The sequence below is a fragment of the Poromitra crassiceps genome, assembly GCF_964638095.1.
Source record: "Poromitra crassiceps genome assembly, chromosome: 18".
NCBI lineage: Eukaryota > Metazoa > Chordata > Actinopteri > Beryciformes > Melamphaidae > Poromitra > Poromitra crassiceps.
In genome coordinates, this window is record NC_139636.1 from 931,646 (window position 1) to 949,756 (window position 18,111).

Here is an 18,111-nt window from a genome sequence, read left to right on the forward strand (position 1 = left end):
CTACAAATGCAGAAGTCAGACAACATGGAGACAAAACAGACTGAGAGAGAGCCATTTGGAGCCATGTTGGCCATTTACCTTTATATTCCCAGTTTAGCACCAACACACACACACACACACACACACACACACACACACACACACACCAACATAAGATACACACACACACACACACCAAGTAGTACTTAGTCTCTGGCTGTGCGTCAACAGTAGATGTCATGTCATAATCAACAAACCTGGTCAGCTTTCTCACACTCCTACTCAAGGAAGTTAACAGACTAACAGACTGTGGCCCTGATGTCAAATTCCATGATGTTTTATAACTATGTCCGAGCGCTTCCATGACCTAGACCAGGGATGGGCAACTTTGATGATAGAGAGGGCCACACAAAAAAATTCCCGCTACTAGAGGACCGTGCACCGTGCACTTCCATCAGTAGCTAACTGTAACACCATCACTCCCAATTATAGCTACTAATTTGATGAAAAGGACTGGTAATCAAAGTTTATTATACCAACATTTATATTTTTCATATTCAAATTGAGTAATTCTTCCATTCAGATGACACCAGAAACTTTGCTCTAGCTTTAAAACAGCCCGCTACAGCAAATTGTGCATCACCCAAATATGTGATATTAATAAGATTAGTAATGTTGCATGTGCAATGTGCATCCTGGATATAGTTTGTTACAATAGCATTAGCTCAAATGCTAACTTTAAACAGTATGTAGATGGACAATGCTAATGCCATTAGTGCCATGTTCTGGGTTGTACAGTAAAATAAAAACAGATTTCGGTGGTCTAACCTAACCTACCCAAAAACGTCCGTCCGCCTTGTAATACTTTTTGTTGTTGTTGTTGATTGTTGTTGTTGTGTTTATTTGATGAACTATGGGCATGACATTGTGTCTAAAAGGTTCAATGGTTTGGTTCAATGGTTTATGTGTTTTGCCTGTATGGTTAAATGTGTAAATTGTCTGGATTTGAAAATGGTCTATGGAGAAGCTCTGTTTTTTTAAGTGCTTTTTGATATGCAATGTTAAATTTTTTGAATGACTGAAACTGTATTGATTGCTGATGGAGTGATGAGCTTGTGTGTGACTGACAGGGGAGGAGCCTGGCAGAGATAGAGGCCCTGAGACCAATTGTTTGTCTTGAAGAAGGCACTGTTGGACATCATGTAAAGAAAAATAAAAGAAATCAACAGTTTTTCCTGAGTGCGGATCGTTTATATTCTATTGAAACCTCTTGCCATGGAGTGATCCAGCACCCGACTGAATTGAATCAAGACTTTTTGGGGGGTGAGCACATTGTTTGGTGAAAATTCCACTACACTTGGCCTGAAAACCACCATCTAATGCAATAAATGTGCAAAATGTGAACTTTTCTTTTTAACAGTTCATTCAGTCACTTTCACTTCGACAAGTCATGTTTAAATGGGACTAAATGATGGCTACCTGTGGTAGTAAGTGGTGGTACAGTAGACTAATTCAGTGAATTAGGCCACCATTTGACATCCTCTATCTATATGACTTGTTATTGTTCTTCACTTTGAACCTTCAATTCAGCAGTTCGGTAAAGTTGGAAATATATTGACAGATTCGCACTTAGTCATACGAAGCTCTGATTTCATTTGAACCCTGTCTGACTGACGACACACAGACAGACCTCTACTATATAAGACACGATATTCTGCAACCAAAACAGCCCACAGACAGCGGTAAAATAACGTAACGACGGTTAAACCCATCTATCAAGTGACAAGTGTCACATGTATGTTGTATGTTACACCGTGAACTTACCGGTGACCAGCCAGCCGCCGCCATTTATGCCTTCTCCTGTGTTGTGGTAGTTCTCAACTTTTACCACAAGAGGGCGCCGCGAGACGGGCTGTCGTGGATTTTTAGAAGAAGAAGAAGAAGAAAGACTTGTGTTACTGTTACGCTAGTCTATTCTATAGGCTACATTTATTCAAAAAGGTGATACTGTCAAGTCTACTCAGATGTGGTTCTGATAACAAGTCTTATCAAATGGAGATCCCTCATCTAATGTGGATGTATTTACTTACTCTAAGTCAGTGATTCCCAGTGGTCCAGGGACCACTGGTGTGCCGCGAGGCTCCACCTGGTGGTACTCAAGAGCCTTGCTGACTGACTGACATCAGCCTATCAACAAATAAGATGTTTACATGTATCTGTTTACAGTAGCCTATATGTTGGTTATTTGAGGTCTGGCTCGCAACAGTAGCCTACTACTGTTTAGCCTTGTACCAAGACGCTGATTACACTGCATTACATTGCATCAGCGTCTTGGATACTTGTCCTTTTCCGGTCGGCGGTTTTGGTTTTCCCTGATTTACGTGTCCATAAACGTTCAAATCCAACATGTAATGTACTCACCCTCAAAGCCACAGATGTTAGGAAGCTCTACGGAAGCGTCGCCGGGTCTTTGTATATTCCTTATTGTTCAATAAACGTGCATTTTATCCCAGATGTCCGACTTTTTCCTCCTCACTTCTTCTTTGTCCCGCAATGAAGAGTGCACCGGCTGTCTACTGCGCCACAGCGCCTCTATAGCGGTTGGGAGGTGTATATAACCAATGTGCAATACACCTCCCAACCGCTATAGAGGCGCTGTGGCGCAGTAGACAGCCGGTGCACTCATTCATTGCGGGACAAAGAAGAAGTGAGGAGAAAAAGTCGGACATCTGAGATAAAATGCACGTTTTATGAACGTTTATGGACACGTAAATCAGGGGAAACCAAAACCGCCGACCGGAAAAGGTGACAAGTATCCAAGACGCTGATGTAGTGTAATGTAATCAGCGTCTTGGTACAAGGCTAACTACTGTTTAGCCTTTCTGATGCTATTGCATGGTTAAATCAGTGGTTTTTATATTGGGGGGGGGGGGGGGGGGGTTGGTAGCTGCAGTGGGAAGTGGTACTTTGGAAATGTGGTTTGATACATCGTAAATTTGGGAACCAGCTGCTCTGTCATTTAGAGGTGTAATTGCATGTTGCCCCCAGAGGAGGGCGCAATACACTTGTCTGTGTCTGTCTTAATGCATGTTTTGACTTTTTTAAACATTCTTTCCTGTCTATTATCACAGCCCTCCTGTGATAACAGGGGGGGGATACAGTACTCCACTGAGGGAAATCCAGACTTACCTACTCCATTTGTCAGTTGGTCCATGCTACTCCACTGTCCTATTTCAAAGTTAAATGCATATAATACAGGTTTTTGCATTGATAAATTGTGGTTAGGTGTGGTTCATATGTGACAGTCAAAATAGGCAAGAAAAGTGACAATAGTTGTAGCCTATTTGTGACAAATCATCAAAATCTGAATGGAATACAACGGAAAATAGTGTTGGCAAGAGTCACAAGCATGTTAGATTCATAACAGGGATATCATAGAACAGAATTGCCACTCAAATAGTTTCCAAGCACTTTTCAAGGACAACTTATTTCATCAGAATGAATCATTAACATTTAACACAGTGGTTCCAAACTTGAGGTTGCGACCCCAAGTGGCATCGCTTGGAATGTTCATGACTTCCCATTCTGTTGCTATTAATCACAATGATGTTATGCTACGGCTTTATTGTGTTTTTATCCTCGGTGATTGTCTGTATCTGTATTTGTGTTCCCTGTTTCTTTGTTGACATTCACCAAATAAAGTCAATCAATCAATCAATCAATTAAAGCATCACATGTTTCATCAACTGGTGAGGGATTATTGGAATTTCCCCTGAAGATTCTACTGTTAAAAAAATCACTTTGTCCCAAATAAAAGCAAAACTTATATTAAAAACTTGTAAGCAATGGAGTGTGTTCATGGCTGATTTGACAGCAATATAGTGCTACTTTTTTTTATGCTAATCTTACTATGGAATGAAGGAAACTGTCTGTCCATCTGACCCCATTTAAAGAAACTTGTTTCATGAGTGCAAACACTGAAATTGGTAGCGTAAAACCAATATATATACAAGCACATTGAAAAGTGCATTTTAATGAGCAGATGCGTTTCTACTGTACCTTACTCTAGAGTTTGCACCCTGACGAAGGCACTTTCGCCGAAACATGTTGGTGTAACCATTAAAACACAGCGGAGGAGAGTTTGAGTGTGCGACTTCTTTTCTTTATGTTACTTTGAATTTTCATTTGTCTGCACCTCTTCAAACTTTTTGGGTGTGCTCCACTCTATATACTTTGAATTAGTCTAGGGTTTGACAACAAAAAACCTGGATGTTTTTTAGATGATGCAAACTGAACATTTTATATACGAAGTTTTCAGGCTTTACGTGACATGCTTTACACGTCACGGGAACATAAGGCTGTGTGTAGGCCTAGCAACGTTGAGAGGAAATAAAACTCTTCCACCGGCATTGTGATTGGTTAACTTGGCAACTGGGATGGTTTTTGATCCGGGCCTCATGACAACGATCGGGCTGTTGAAGCACGCCTTCTTCGGTACTTCCTGGTTGACGGGGCGTGGCCTCAGGCAGCTGGCTTGGTGTGTTTTTGAGGGGGGGCGAGGCAGTGTGGTGCAGGTGTCTACACAGGTCTCTCTTGCTGCGCTTGACGGCGCAGGGGCGACTCTTGAGACGGAACTTCTTCAGGTCCTCCTTGAAATCTTCATCATGCATGGGCTGGTACGACTCGGGTTCACAGTGAGACTGCAGAGAAGAACAAGACAGATTCAAAATACGTCAACAAAAATAGTTAGGCAACTGCAGTCCTTGGACAAAATGATAAAGATCTTTACAGACAGGTTGCTGTATCAATATAATATAAAGCATCCCAAAATCTAAAGCGCCTGATATAACGGGCCATCGGTGAGCATCTGTGGGCCTCATTTTTGCAGTGTGTTCTGTTCTGCACCGTTGGCACTAGTCAGCAGCTTTTTCGGACGAGTCAGCAGGTTGAATCGGCATCGAGCCGACGGCGACACAAATCACTCTGATTGGCTGGTCAACTTAAAGGGATACACCACTTTTTTGGAAGTTTAGCTCATTTGCCACATCCCCCCCACATAACCAAGATACACCATGCCTTACCGGCACTGTCCGCTCAGTTTACAGTGAGCTACAGTCGTGAAGTTAGTAATTATCGCCATAGAATGGAGGCTAATGGTGCAGCTGTTAAAAATCTGCCAAAACACACATCCCACTGTGCCAAAATACATGTTGTGCTTCGGGTACTCACCACGTGATGAAATATTAATCCAAAATGCACATAATTGGTCTTTTTGGAAGGAAAAGAGGTAGCCGGCACTACTTTCCAAACATGGCCGCCGACCTCTTTTCCTTCCAAAAAGACAGAGTGCATGTCAAATCCTGCAAACTGCCAATACAGAATAAAAGATAGATAAAAAAAAAACTGAAATAGACAAATACTCACCGTCTCTGGGGTAATGTACTTGAGGTCCAGATGTTTACCATCCACTGTGGGAAGTAGGAAAGGCTGGGGAATAGGGGTTATAAGAGGGGAATAGAGTTAGGAAACTAATTATTTGATGCAATTTAGTTATTAGGGCAGTGATACTCAACTTGCGGCCCGGGGGCCAGATGCAGCCCGCAACAGGGTGCAGAGTGGCCCCCGGACCATTTTCTAATAATTTCAAGTTAGTTTTCATTGTGAATTTGAATCTAATTCACAATAAAAACTAACGTGAAATAAAGTTTGACTGAGCTCCAGTTAAATGGTCAAATACCCCTGTCTGCTCGCTATCCAGACACTTTTATGTATGTACTTAACTAACTTAACCTAACTAACTATCCGGTGTGCGCAACATTGTCAGACTAAACTCTGGCTGACACCCGAAAAACCTACAATCCGCTACGGAAAAATGTATATTGTTTGTTTATTAACTGGCCCCTGGCCTCCTATCATATCAAAAATAAACGCTTTCTAATGAAAAAAAATCAACCATTTGTTGTGGTAATGGTTTAATGGGGCACAGACAGTCAAATAGCGCATTTTAATCTTCTCGGTTAACCGACACTTGTCGGCTAATGAGGGTCGGTTGTCGGTCAAGAAAAATGATGATTTTGGACATCCCTAGTTCAGGCAGGTAGTTTGGTTAAATATGAGTGTATTCTTGGTTAGCTAGTCTGTTGAAACAAGGATGTGTTCTTTGTGAAATTAGTCATCAACTAGTCAGGTTAAATATGAATATTCCTAGTCAGCAAGTCATCTACTCTCAGAACAGAAGAGGAGGTGTAAAGCTGTTCAATTGTTCAAATATGTTGAGATAGTTTTGGTTGAGACTGCAAAAACCAGAACAAGGGAAGCTCAAGCTGCTACTTTTGTTCAATTGTTCTTAAGCCCTTTATTTTAAGATGCGTTTTCAAAAGCTTTCTGCTATATGTGTTTTTCTTTTTAAATGCAGCCCTTACTTTACTTGAAAATATTAACATATTAATTGTTGAAATTAACGAGTTGTTCTTTGTGGCTGACTACATACAGACATTGATACAACTATTAGGGTATTTCTATGGCACTGAATCATAACGCAGGTTAGACATTACGATGTCGCGGACCTTTGCTTGAGGAAATTTTCTCGAACTGGACCTCTCTGAATTCTAATTGAATACTCCTGCCTTAGGCCTTCTAGTTTCAGAGGATACCAGTATCTTCACTCTGGCTTTAAAAGTGAGCCCACTACATTGGCTGAAAGACAGCAATGTTGGCCGCGGACCCCGGCGTTCTCAAAGAGTAGAAGAACTTGCTCTCACATATTGCCATATCGCTGCCAGAGCAGCGCCACTGGACGAACACTAATTTTACTCCAAAAATGACCTTTTTTATCAAACCAACCATCCACCACTAGGTGGCATGGTATGCATGAGAAAGGCGCGGCACCCAGCAATCGCTGTGATTGCGTCACGTCCGCCCGCCATCATGCAAATCACTTCCACTCATTCAGCTCACTGCACAATCGACGCATCGACGCAGCAAGGCTGGGTAGTGAGAGCTCTCGTTCTCACTCGTAAAACCCGGGTTGTAGCACAACGTTTTACTTCGTTTTGAACTCAAGCTCTCACTTAGTGCCAACTTCAACCACCCTTGCTGCAGGGAGCACTCCCCAGAGCGACCCTGAGAGGCGTAAGTTAACAACGGACGCATGGCAACTGCCCATGCCCCATCGTGTGGCATCGGAGTGACAACGGCACCACCGTCTAGCAATTGACAGGACCGCACACGTGAAGAGCGAGCCGGACACATCAAGACTGTAGTCCCTAACAACGTGTGATGAGAGGAGGACCCATGAGGCCACAGCGCACATGTCCTCCACTGATACCCCGCGCAATAATGCACAAGACGTCGCGACGCCTCGCGTAGAATGCACCTTGATACCCTCCGGGGGTGCCTTACCCACGGCAGCGCAGTTTATAGGCGGATGCAACAATAGGGGCCTGTATGTCACGATACTGGAATTTCTACTTCGATACCAAGGAAAATATCGATACTCGATACCATTTTCGATACCACAGGGGGGGGAGGGGGGTGGATGACAACACCAAGAGGGATAAAAAATAAAGGAAGACAGATGGAGGCTTCTCCATCACTTCATTAAAGTGAGTCTCACCATATGAAGGTCCACACTGATCCTTCTCTGATCTATCAGGGCATGTGAAATGCTGTATGTATGTCTTGTAAATAGCTGATTTTCCCTGCTGCCGGTGTGGCACAGCCTGCTCTGTTTGCTGTCCGTCACATAGCAGAGCTATTCACCGGCTGCTACATGTCATTCATATAATGAGGGTATTACATACAGGTGGCCACTGAATTCAAATGAATCATTTATATTCTCTAAAACACATCAATAACATTTCTTCTTCTTCCACTGAATTCAAATGAATCATTTATATTCTCTAAAATTCTTCTTCTTCTTCTTCTTCTTCTTCTTCTTCTTCTTCTTCTTCTTCTTCTTCTTCTTCTTCTTCTTCTTCTTCTTCTTCTTCTTCTTCTTCTTCTTCTTCTTCTTCTTCTTCTTCTTCTTCTTCTTCTTCTTCTTCTTCTTCTTCTTCTTCTTCTTCTTCTTCTTCTTCTTCTTCTTCTTCTTCTTCTTCTTCTTCTTCTTCTTCTTCTTCTTCTTCTTCTTCTTCTTCTTCTTCTTCTTCTTCTTCTTCTTCTTCTTCTTCTTCTTCTTCTTCTTCTTCTTCTTCTTCTTCTTCTTCTTCTTCTTCTTCTTCTTCTTCTTCTTCTTCTTCTTCTTCTTCTTCTTCTTCTTCTTCTTCTTCTTCTTCTTCTTCTTCTTCTTCTTCTTCTTCTTCCTGTTGCTGTATGTAGCTTAGCTTGATATACACTGATGATATTGATGTGTTTTAGAGAATATAAATGATTCATTTGAATTCAGTGGCCACCCGTATAGAATGCCCTCATATATAGATGACATGCATGCAGCAGCCGGGGAATACCTATGTGACAGACAGCTAACAGAGCAGGCTGTGCCACACCGGCAGAACTGAGGTACGTCAGATCCTTCTCATCTCATTCTCTCTCTCATATAATAAACATATGACCCGCTGTGTGTGGGAAAATAAGCTATTTACAAGACATAAATCCAGGCATTTCACATGCCCTGTTTTCCTCCTTATATACCTGACAGCAGGTCTGTGTTCAAGCTGATTATCGTTTCTGATGATGCTAATCAAACCAAAGTTGTCAGGGTGAATTTAAACATCATATTTGAAGCTGGAAATAAGGTATGGGGTGTAAAAAAACTGAATTCTGCTTTAATTAACGAGATTGATTCTGGTATTTTTCTATAATTTTTTGAGGCAGTGCAATTTAATGGTAACTAACGTTATGCCGACTCAGTCAGCATAGCCATCGGCTCCTCGCAGCAGTAACACTATGAGCATGTAACTGATATATATATATATATATATATATATATTTTTTTTTTTTTTTTTTTTTTATATAACACCCCCCGTCACATAGCAGAGCTATTCGCCGGCTGCTGCATGTCATCCATATGAGGGCATTCCATACGGGTGACCACTGAATTCAAATGAATCATTTATATTCTCTAAAACACATCATTATCATCAGTGTATATCAAGCTTTTTTCATTATATTTGGGGCATTTTTGCCTTTATTAGACAGCGACTGACGTCTTCTTCTGGTAGACAGCGACCGACGTCTTCTTCTGGTAGACAGGGACCGACGTCTTCTTCTGGTAGACAGGGACCGACGTCTTCTTCTGGTAGACAGCGACCGACGTCTTCTTCTGGTAGACAGGGACCGACGTCTTCTTCTGGTAGACAGGGACCGACGTCTTCTTCTGGTAGACAGCGACCGACGTCTTCTTCTGGTAGACAGGGACCGACGTCTTCTTCTGGTAGACAGAGACCGACGTCTTCTTCTGGTAGACAGGGACCGACGTCTTCTTCTGGTAGAGAGGGACCGTCTTCTTCTTCTTCTTCTTCTTCTTCTACTGTTGCTGTATGTAGCTTAGCTTGATATACACTGATGATATTGATGTGTTTTAGAGAATATAAATGATTCATTTGAATTCAGTGGCCACCCGTATGGAATGCCCTCATATATAGATGACATGCATGCAGCAGCCGGGGAATACCTATGTGACAGACAGCTAACAGAGCAGGCTGTGCCACACCGGCAGAACTGAGGTACGTCAGATCCTTCTCATCTCATTCTCTCTCTCATATAATAAACATATGACCCGCTGTGTGTGGGAAAATAAGCTATTTACAAGACATAAATCCAGGCATTTCACATGCCCTGTTTTCCTCCTTATATACCTGATAGCAGGTCTGTGTTCAAGCTGATTATCGTTTCTGATGATGCTAATCAAACCAAAGTTGTCAGGGTGAATTTAAACATCATATTTGAAGCTGGAAATAAGGTATGGGGTGTAAAAAAACTGAATTCTGCTTTAATTAACGAGATTGATTCTGGTATTTTTCTATAATTTTTTGAGGCAGTGCAATTTAATGGTAACTAACGTTATGCCGACTCAGTCAGCATAGCCATCGGCTCCTCGCAGCAGTAACACTATGAGCATGTAACTGATATATATATATATATATATATATATATATATATATATATATATATATTATTATTTTTTTTTTTTTATATAATCGATTTTTGACATTTGTGAATCGATGCAGAATCGTGCACGTCCGCATCGCGATGCATCTTATAATGGATTATTTTTGACAACCCTACACCCCCCACACACACACTAGCACCCCCCGTCACATAGCAGAGCTATTCGCCGGCTGCTGCATGTCATCCATATGAGGGCATTCCATACGGGTGACCACTGAATTCAAATGAATCATTTATATTCTCTAAAACACATCATTATCATCAGTGTATATCAAGCTTTTTTCATTATATTTGGGGCATTTTTGCCTTTATTAGACAGCGACTGACGTCTTCTTCTGGTAGACAGCGACCGACGTCTTCTTCTGGTAGACAGGGACCGACGTCTTCTTCTGGTAGACAGGGACCGACGTCTTCTTCTGGTAGACAGCGACCGACGTCTTCTTCTGGTAGACAGGGACCGACGTCTTCTTCTGGTAGACAGGGACCGACGTCTTCTTCTGGTAGACAGCGACCGACGTCTTCTTCTGGTAGACAGGGACCGACGTCTTCTTCTGGTAGACAGAGACCGACGTCTTCTTCTGGTAGACAGGGACCGACGTCTTCTTCTGGTAGAGAGGGACCGTCTTCTTCTTCTTCTTCTTCTTCTTCTACTGTTGCTGTATGTAGCTTAGCTTGATATACACTGATGATATTGATGTGTTTTAGAGAATATAAATGATTCATTTGAATTCAGTGGCCACCCGTATGGAATGCCCTCATATATAGATGACATGCATGCAGCAGCCGGGGAATACCTATGTGACAGACAGCTAACAGAGCAGGCTGTGCCACACCGGCAGAACTGAGGTACGTCAGATCCTTCTCATCTCATTCTCTCTCTCATATAATAAACATATGACCCGCTGTGTGTGGGAAAATAAGCTATTTACAAGACATAAATCCAGGCATTTCACATGCCCTGTTTTCCTCCTTATATACCTGATAGCAGGTCTGTGTTCAAGCTGATTATCGTTTCTGATGATGCTAATCAAACCAAAGTTGTCAGGGTGAATTTAAACATCATATTTGAAGCTGGAAATAAGGTATGGGGTGTAAAAAAACTGAATTCTGCTTTAATTAACGAGATTGATTCTGGTATTTTTCTATAATTTTTTGAGGCAGTGCAATTTAATGGTAACTAACGTTATGCCGACTCAGTCAGCATAGCCATCGGCTCCTCGCAGCAGTAACACTATGAGCATGTAACTGATATATATATATATATATATATATATATATATATATATATATATATATTATTATTATTATTTTTTTATATAATCGATTTTTGACATTTGTGAATCGATGCAGAATCGTGCACGTCCGCATCGCGATGCATCTTATAATGGATTATTTTTGACAACCCTACACCCCCCACACACACACTAGCACCCCCCGTCACATAGCAGAGCTATTCGCCGGCTGCTGCATGTCATCCATATGAGGGCATTCCATACGGGTGACCACTGAATTCAAATGAATCATTTATATTCTCTAAAACACATCATTATCATCAGTGTATATCAAGCTTTTTTCATTATATTTGGGGCATTTTTGCCTTTATTAGACAGCGACTGACGTCTTCTTCTGGTAGACAGCGACCGACGTCTTCTTCTGGTAGACAGGGACCGACGTCTTCTTCTGGTAGACAGGGACCGACGTCTTCTTCTGGTAGACAGCGACCGACGTCTTCTTCTGGTAGACAGGGACCGACGTCTTCTTCTGGTAGACAGGGACCGACGTCTTCTTCTGGTAGACAGCGACCGACGTCTTCTTCTGGTAGACAGGGACCGACGTCTTCTTCTGGTAGACAGAGACCGACGTCTTCTTCTGGTAGACAGGGACCGACGTCTTCTTCTGGTAGAGAGGGACCGTCTTCTTCTTCTTCTTCTTCTTCTTCTACTGTTGCTGTATGTAGCTTAGCTTGATATACACTGATGATATTGATGTGTTTTAGAGAATATAAATGATTCATTTGAATTCAGTGGCCACCCGTATGGAATGCCCTCATATATAGATGACATGCATGCAGCAGCCGGGGAATACCTATGTGACAGACAGCTAACAGAGCAGGCTGTGCCACACCGGCAGAACTGAGGTACGTCAGATCCTTCTCATCTCATTCTCTCTCTCATATAATAAACATATGACCCGCTGTGTGTGGGAAAATAAGCTATTTACAAGACATAAATCCAGGCATTTCACATGCCCTGTTTTCCTCCTTATATACCTGATAGCAGGTCTGTGTTCAAGCTGATTATCGTTTCTGATGATGCTAATCAAACCAAAGTTGTCAGGGTGAATTTAAACATCATATTTGAAGCTGGAAATAAGGTATGGGGTGTAAAAAAACTGAATTCTGCTTTAATTAACGAGATTGATTCTGGTATTTTTCTATAATTTTTTGAGGCAGTGCAATTTAATGGTAACTAACGTTATGCCGACTCAGTCAGCATAGCCATCGGCTCCTCGCAGCAGTAACACTATGAGCTGAAGTTGAAGCCAAACATTCATAGTTTACAGATGATCAGTGTTTACAATGCAACTGACCGGCTAATGCTGAACCAGAAGAACAAATACAACTGCGTCTGACAAGGAAGAGAAAAAGTGGGCACGGCAACATAAGGTGAATAGCCTAGCCCAAGGCATTAGAGATGTCATTTCAAAGCAGTGGCCAAGTCTTATTTTACAGTTTAATTTGTTTATTCATGTAGGCTCCTTGAAAGACATGAAATAAATGACATAAAAATTAGGCTTTAAGAGCTTAATTTAAAAAATACATAGATGTCTCCTGCCTGTCTCATTATTCAGACAAATCCATTATCTAATAGCCCGACGTCGCCAATTCAAATCTTGCATGATCATATACAGTCTCGTATTGCTCAAAATATGTCCCCATCACTCTGTTGCATTGACTGTTGATATGGCCGAAATAATTACTTCAGATATTCTATACATGTATTAATTTTTTTATTTTTTATAGAATAGTCGAATATTCCTATTGGACAGTCAAATTCGATTCGACTAGCAGAATTCTGAGTGGAGGACAGCCCTAGCATAGACACTAATGAACCAACTCATGACAGGAGAGCCTGGGGTTCCTCAAACGATCCAGACCCATCTAGTCTGACTAACAACCACACAGAGCACAGACACAGAGGCTGTTTTATGCACAAATCAGTCCGGCCATTTTTAATGGGCCCACTAAGCATCACACAGCACAATGGTGATGTTGGGTGAAAAGGCACACATTGACCAGAAGGTGGCAGCAAAGCACCAGAAACAAATGTCTGTCACATATTATGGGTCATGGGCCAAGCAAAGAAAAAGCAGTGGAGGGAAGTGTGTGTGTGTGTACTGTATGTGTGTCGACGGCTTTGTGATTTTATTACTGATATAAGTGGCTCCTTTGACCTAGTGTGTCTTGATTGGTTGGTACATTTTTGCTATTGTCTATAACAGGTATGTTTATCCTGCCTTTTAATGTAACCTGATGAAGGTCTAATGACTAAAAAGTTGTGTTAACATTAATAAGAATTATTCCGCATAAAATCATGCAGTTGTCATGAAATGATACAATCATTACAGCGACAAGAAAGAAATCCGGTTGATGTGACCCTACCTGCAGGTAGCGTGTCTGGTAAGCAGCAAGTTCCTCTCCCAGAGGAACCACCACCTTCTCCACGCTGCGCTGGTGGGAGTGGGCCTGGATGTCGGGACTCTCCTCTGAATGCAGCTCAATGTGGGAGATCAGCAGGTTAGAGATCACCTGCTGCACCGACTAAAGGGAAGAGAGATGAGACAGAAGAGCAGTTAGATGGAGAAGTGGTTTATATGGCCCCCTGAACAATTTAGTTGAATAGCCCTGCTGTTTATAGATTTATATTTATAATTTATAGATGAATTATGCTATAACTTATTTGTACTGATACAAATGCTTATATTAACCCTGTGGCACTCATATTTTGGTTTATTTCAAGAAAAAACATTTTGGCTAGTTGAAATGAATTGGCTCGTAACTTTAAAATCTAGCAGCCATATTGGCTGGTGATTTAAAAAAAAAGTTGAATCTCAAACCCTGCAGGGAGAGCAGGTGGTGACATAGGAGTGAGTGAGAAAAGGAGCAAATATATGATTGTTAAGACTGAATACTGACATCACAACCATCTAATCCTAATGTTAATTTAAAATGAGATATTCCTATATGAATCTGGCTTCAAACGACCAAAATCTTTATATGATGATAATAATAATCAATGATGGTGGTTCACAGACGTGGGGGGCGTGTCGGGGGGTACACGCCCCCCCCCCCCCCAGCTCAGATGCGTTCCGCTGCCTGTGCTCTGGAGGAGACAGCCTCTGTACCTGACTTAATCCTCTTCCTCAGCTTCACATATAATAACAGCTACCTAACTTGCAGTGAGCTAACGTTAGCAGCCAAAATTACAGCAGTGATTAAGAAATTAGCTAGGTACTGTAGGTTGCTAACGTTAGCTAGCTATCCCAGCTAACGCTAGTGATGTAGTTAGTTGTTAGAAGTAGTGACTCGAGTGGAGTTTACAATCTGTGGTTAAACAAAGCTAACGTTAGCTAGCTAACGATCTGTAGTCATGATACCTGTTACATTGAGTGGCAATGGCTATAGCCTAACGTTAGCTAGCCTAGAAGCAACTTACGGGTTGATGTCCTGGGACTCATACCCCATGAACTTCTCGGGGAAAGGTTACCCCGCTAGCCGGGCGCTTCTGGCGCTCGTATGAGCCAGAAGCGCCCGGCTAGCGGGGTGGAAAGGATGCTCTTCGATAGTTATAACGTTGTTACATCACACGACGCCATTCACACAGACACACACATTACGTCCAACGTGTGCACTGATTTACGCTAGTTCTGTTTGTGTCAAACGAACTAGTTTAGCTAGCTGAGTGTTGAATTTACATCCTAACATAAGCTAGCAGGTGCTAACTTTAAATTTGTGTTAGCAGAACATCGGCGGTTTTAAACTTTGCACGGGAGATAAAAACTCAAACTACATGATTGTACCTTGAAGAAAAGCCGATGTGTCTGTGTCGACGAGTCGGTTCTCTTTGGCAGACAGCAGCGCAGTGTTGACAGCCAGTGCAGAGAGTAGAGTGAGACTCAGAGACACTGTGACGTAACGGAAAATCCCCAACTTCCGCTCGGCTAGACTGAGTGGACGAATCTGCGCTCTGATTGAGCGTCACATGACACACGCCCAGGTGTGTGTGTGTGTGTGTGTGTGTGTGTGTGTGTGTGTGTGTGCGTGCGTGTGTGTGTGTGTGTGTGTGTGTGTGTGTGTGTGTGTGTGTGTGTGTGTGTGTGTGTGTGTCGGCTCTGGGCTCTGGGCTGTGGCTGGGCGGGCGGGGTCGAGTCATTTTACATTTATTTGATAGCAAACTCCACCCGCCCGAGGCCCGCGGCCCCGGGTTGCAAAACGAGTTGATCAAAACATAGCCCGTTAATCTGATTGGCTGCATGAGTCAGTGCACTCTACGTGACCCTGCTGACGTAGTGACGTAAACACACTTGAGCGGTATCTCAGACAGAGAGTGACTGACAGACTCACAGTATCTCAACAACTAGCCAAAACAACAATGACCAGCGTGGTTTCCACTGCCGAGTGCGACTGTGTGTGTGTGTGTGTGTGTGTGTGTGTGTGTGTGTGTGTGTGTGTGTGTGTGTGTGTGTGTGTGTGTGTGTGTGTGTGTGTGTGTGTGTGTGTGTGTGTGTGTGTGTGTGTGTGTGTGTGTGTGTGTGTGTGTGTGTGTGTGTGTGTGTGTGTGTGTGTGTGTGTGTGTGTGTGTGATGGATACAACCCAGAGAGTCGGACCCATCGCTCCATGCTGCTGTGCCTGTTGATGACATCATGTGACCTGTCAGACCAGACCAAGGGCTGGAAGACAACGCGCAAGATCACTGTCAGTTCAAAGTCGACAGTAATGTCCAAAACATGACTCGTTTATTTTTGTGTTTACGACAACAACAACAAAAAAATTAGCTCAAAATAACTATTACTGTAAATGTTATTACATGACACATTTTTTACATTACACCCCCCCCCCCCTTCATATCTTGTTTTGGAATTAAATTATTCCTATCTTAATCCAATGCTTTGCTTTCACTTCATGTGAGCTGTGGGGCTGCAATAGGTTTATTTCAATTGTGGAAGCAAAATGCATGGTGTGAGCCAAAGCAATGCTATATCAATGCTATCAGCACTCAGATATTTAGATCTTATTCCTGTGCACAGCCTACTATGGGGTTTGCACTACACTGTCTGACAAATATAGTTTATTCCACAATACAAATATTGCACATTATTATTACAATGATAATCATTTGAACAATTATCACTCTCATGATTAGTGTAATATCAGATAGTTGTATTGGGTTCAGAGATATTTGTCTCTGGAGAACTATTTTCATTCTACTTCTACAGTGACACTAAAGTTACTTAGTTAGCTCATGCAGTACAAATAAGTTTTTCCATAGGGCTAGTGCTATAACCTGACTCCGCCAGATGGGGGCGGTATAGTGCTATAGGTCTTTATGAAAAATCAACCAAGGTTTACCTATTGGACCCCAAAAGACCTGCTGACACAGACAGCAGGGAATCTCAATCCATATCCACATGTTCTACTCTATGAAACTGTAGTCATAGTATTCTGTTACATCACCACACGGCCATTTTGGTAGGAAAATAACAGGTGATTGTGATCAATTAACAGGTGATTACAATCAAGTGACACTTACAGCCAATGAGCTGTGTGTATTGTAGCGCCATATTGGTTGGAAAAAGGCTTGTGACATCATGGGAATACTATGAATGAGGAATATAATGAAAAGGTTTTTGAAACATATAGGCTGTCTTAAAGGGGAATATATCCATCTAAGAACTGGATTATGTTCCAGGAGAGTCCAATTAATATTTGTTATTATAAACAACTCTCTCCCCTACACATAGGATAGGGCATGACATCTTAACTTGAATGTTTTCATTTTAAAATGTTTTATGGTTAGAGTACTTTAAAAAGAGAACAGCCCACCTGACAGCCGGTTTGTTCCAAAATAACATCAAAGAAGAAGATGCCATATGTATCCTAGGTGATTGGTATTGTATGGTAATGTCCATTGCTTTCATGTGTGACATTACTAAATCCATGACAGGAGCTGATTTATAAAGAGTACTCCTCTCAAGGTGACCTGGTATGTATCATATCAGCACATGGCTGCTAACTGACGTGTCATATTACAACAGTGACTGGATAAAGTGTCTTTTTTTCTTTTTCTTTTAAATGTTTTTTTATTGAAGCAAAAATAAAATAGCCATTTTTCATAAACCGATACACATAGGAAAAACTAACAAAATAACCCCCCCCCCCCACACACACACACACACACACACACACACACACACAGCACTGGTATGGTAGGAATTTCTTCCTCATTCAATCACAATTGATACATAGAAGAAGTAAAATTCAATCAATCAAAATCAATCAAATCATACCATACTAGTTATCTAGCCGAGCGGCTGTAATGATAGTGAGGCAAGAAAACGTCTAATTTTATCGTATCTGTCCCTGAGTCACTGTCACTCATCTCTGTTTGAATTGTGTGTGTGTGTGTGTGTGGGTGTGTGTGTGTAGGAGAAAGCCATGGGGAACAGGCCCAGTGAGATGATGGATCGAGAGAAGGCCTACATCCCTGAGCTGCAGATCAGCTTCAAGCCCATTTACAGGTGAGCAGCAAACCCCACAGGATCTAAACCCCTGCTTCCTTTAGCTTCCATCAGGCCGCAAGAGCAACAACCTACTTCTCTTCTGTCTGCAATTGAAATAGCAAGAGCACCAAACCTCATTTCAACCATTTTGTGTCTTTGTTTTGAATGATTCTACGTGATTCATAAGACGTAGAAGCCCATGAGGGCGGGACATGTGATGATGCAAGACATCAAGTTAGATA

At 42.0% G+C, this 18,111-nt stretch overlaps 1 protein-coding gene across 1 annotated transcript; it reads right to left on the minus strand.

Moving 5' to 3' along the window:
- Window positions 1-3,604: 3,604 nt before the first annotated feature.
- On the minus strand, window positions 3,605-16,779 carry LOC310792438 (uncharacterized protein; the record flags this gene model as incomplete). Its single annotated transcript, XM_083654130.1, has 5 exons — window positions 3,605-4,679; window positions 5,404-5,466; window positions 13,751-13,909; window positions 15,169-15,263; window positions 16,719-16,779. 5 exons carry the CDS (start codon window positions 16,777-16,779, stop codon window positions 4,350-4,352), a joined length of 708 nt encoding a protein of 235 aa, XP_083510256.1. The 3' UTR covers window positions 3,605-4,349.
- Window positions 16,780-18,111: the final 1,332 nt, after the last annotated feature.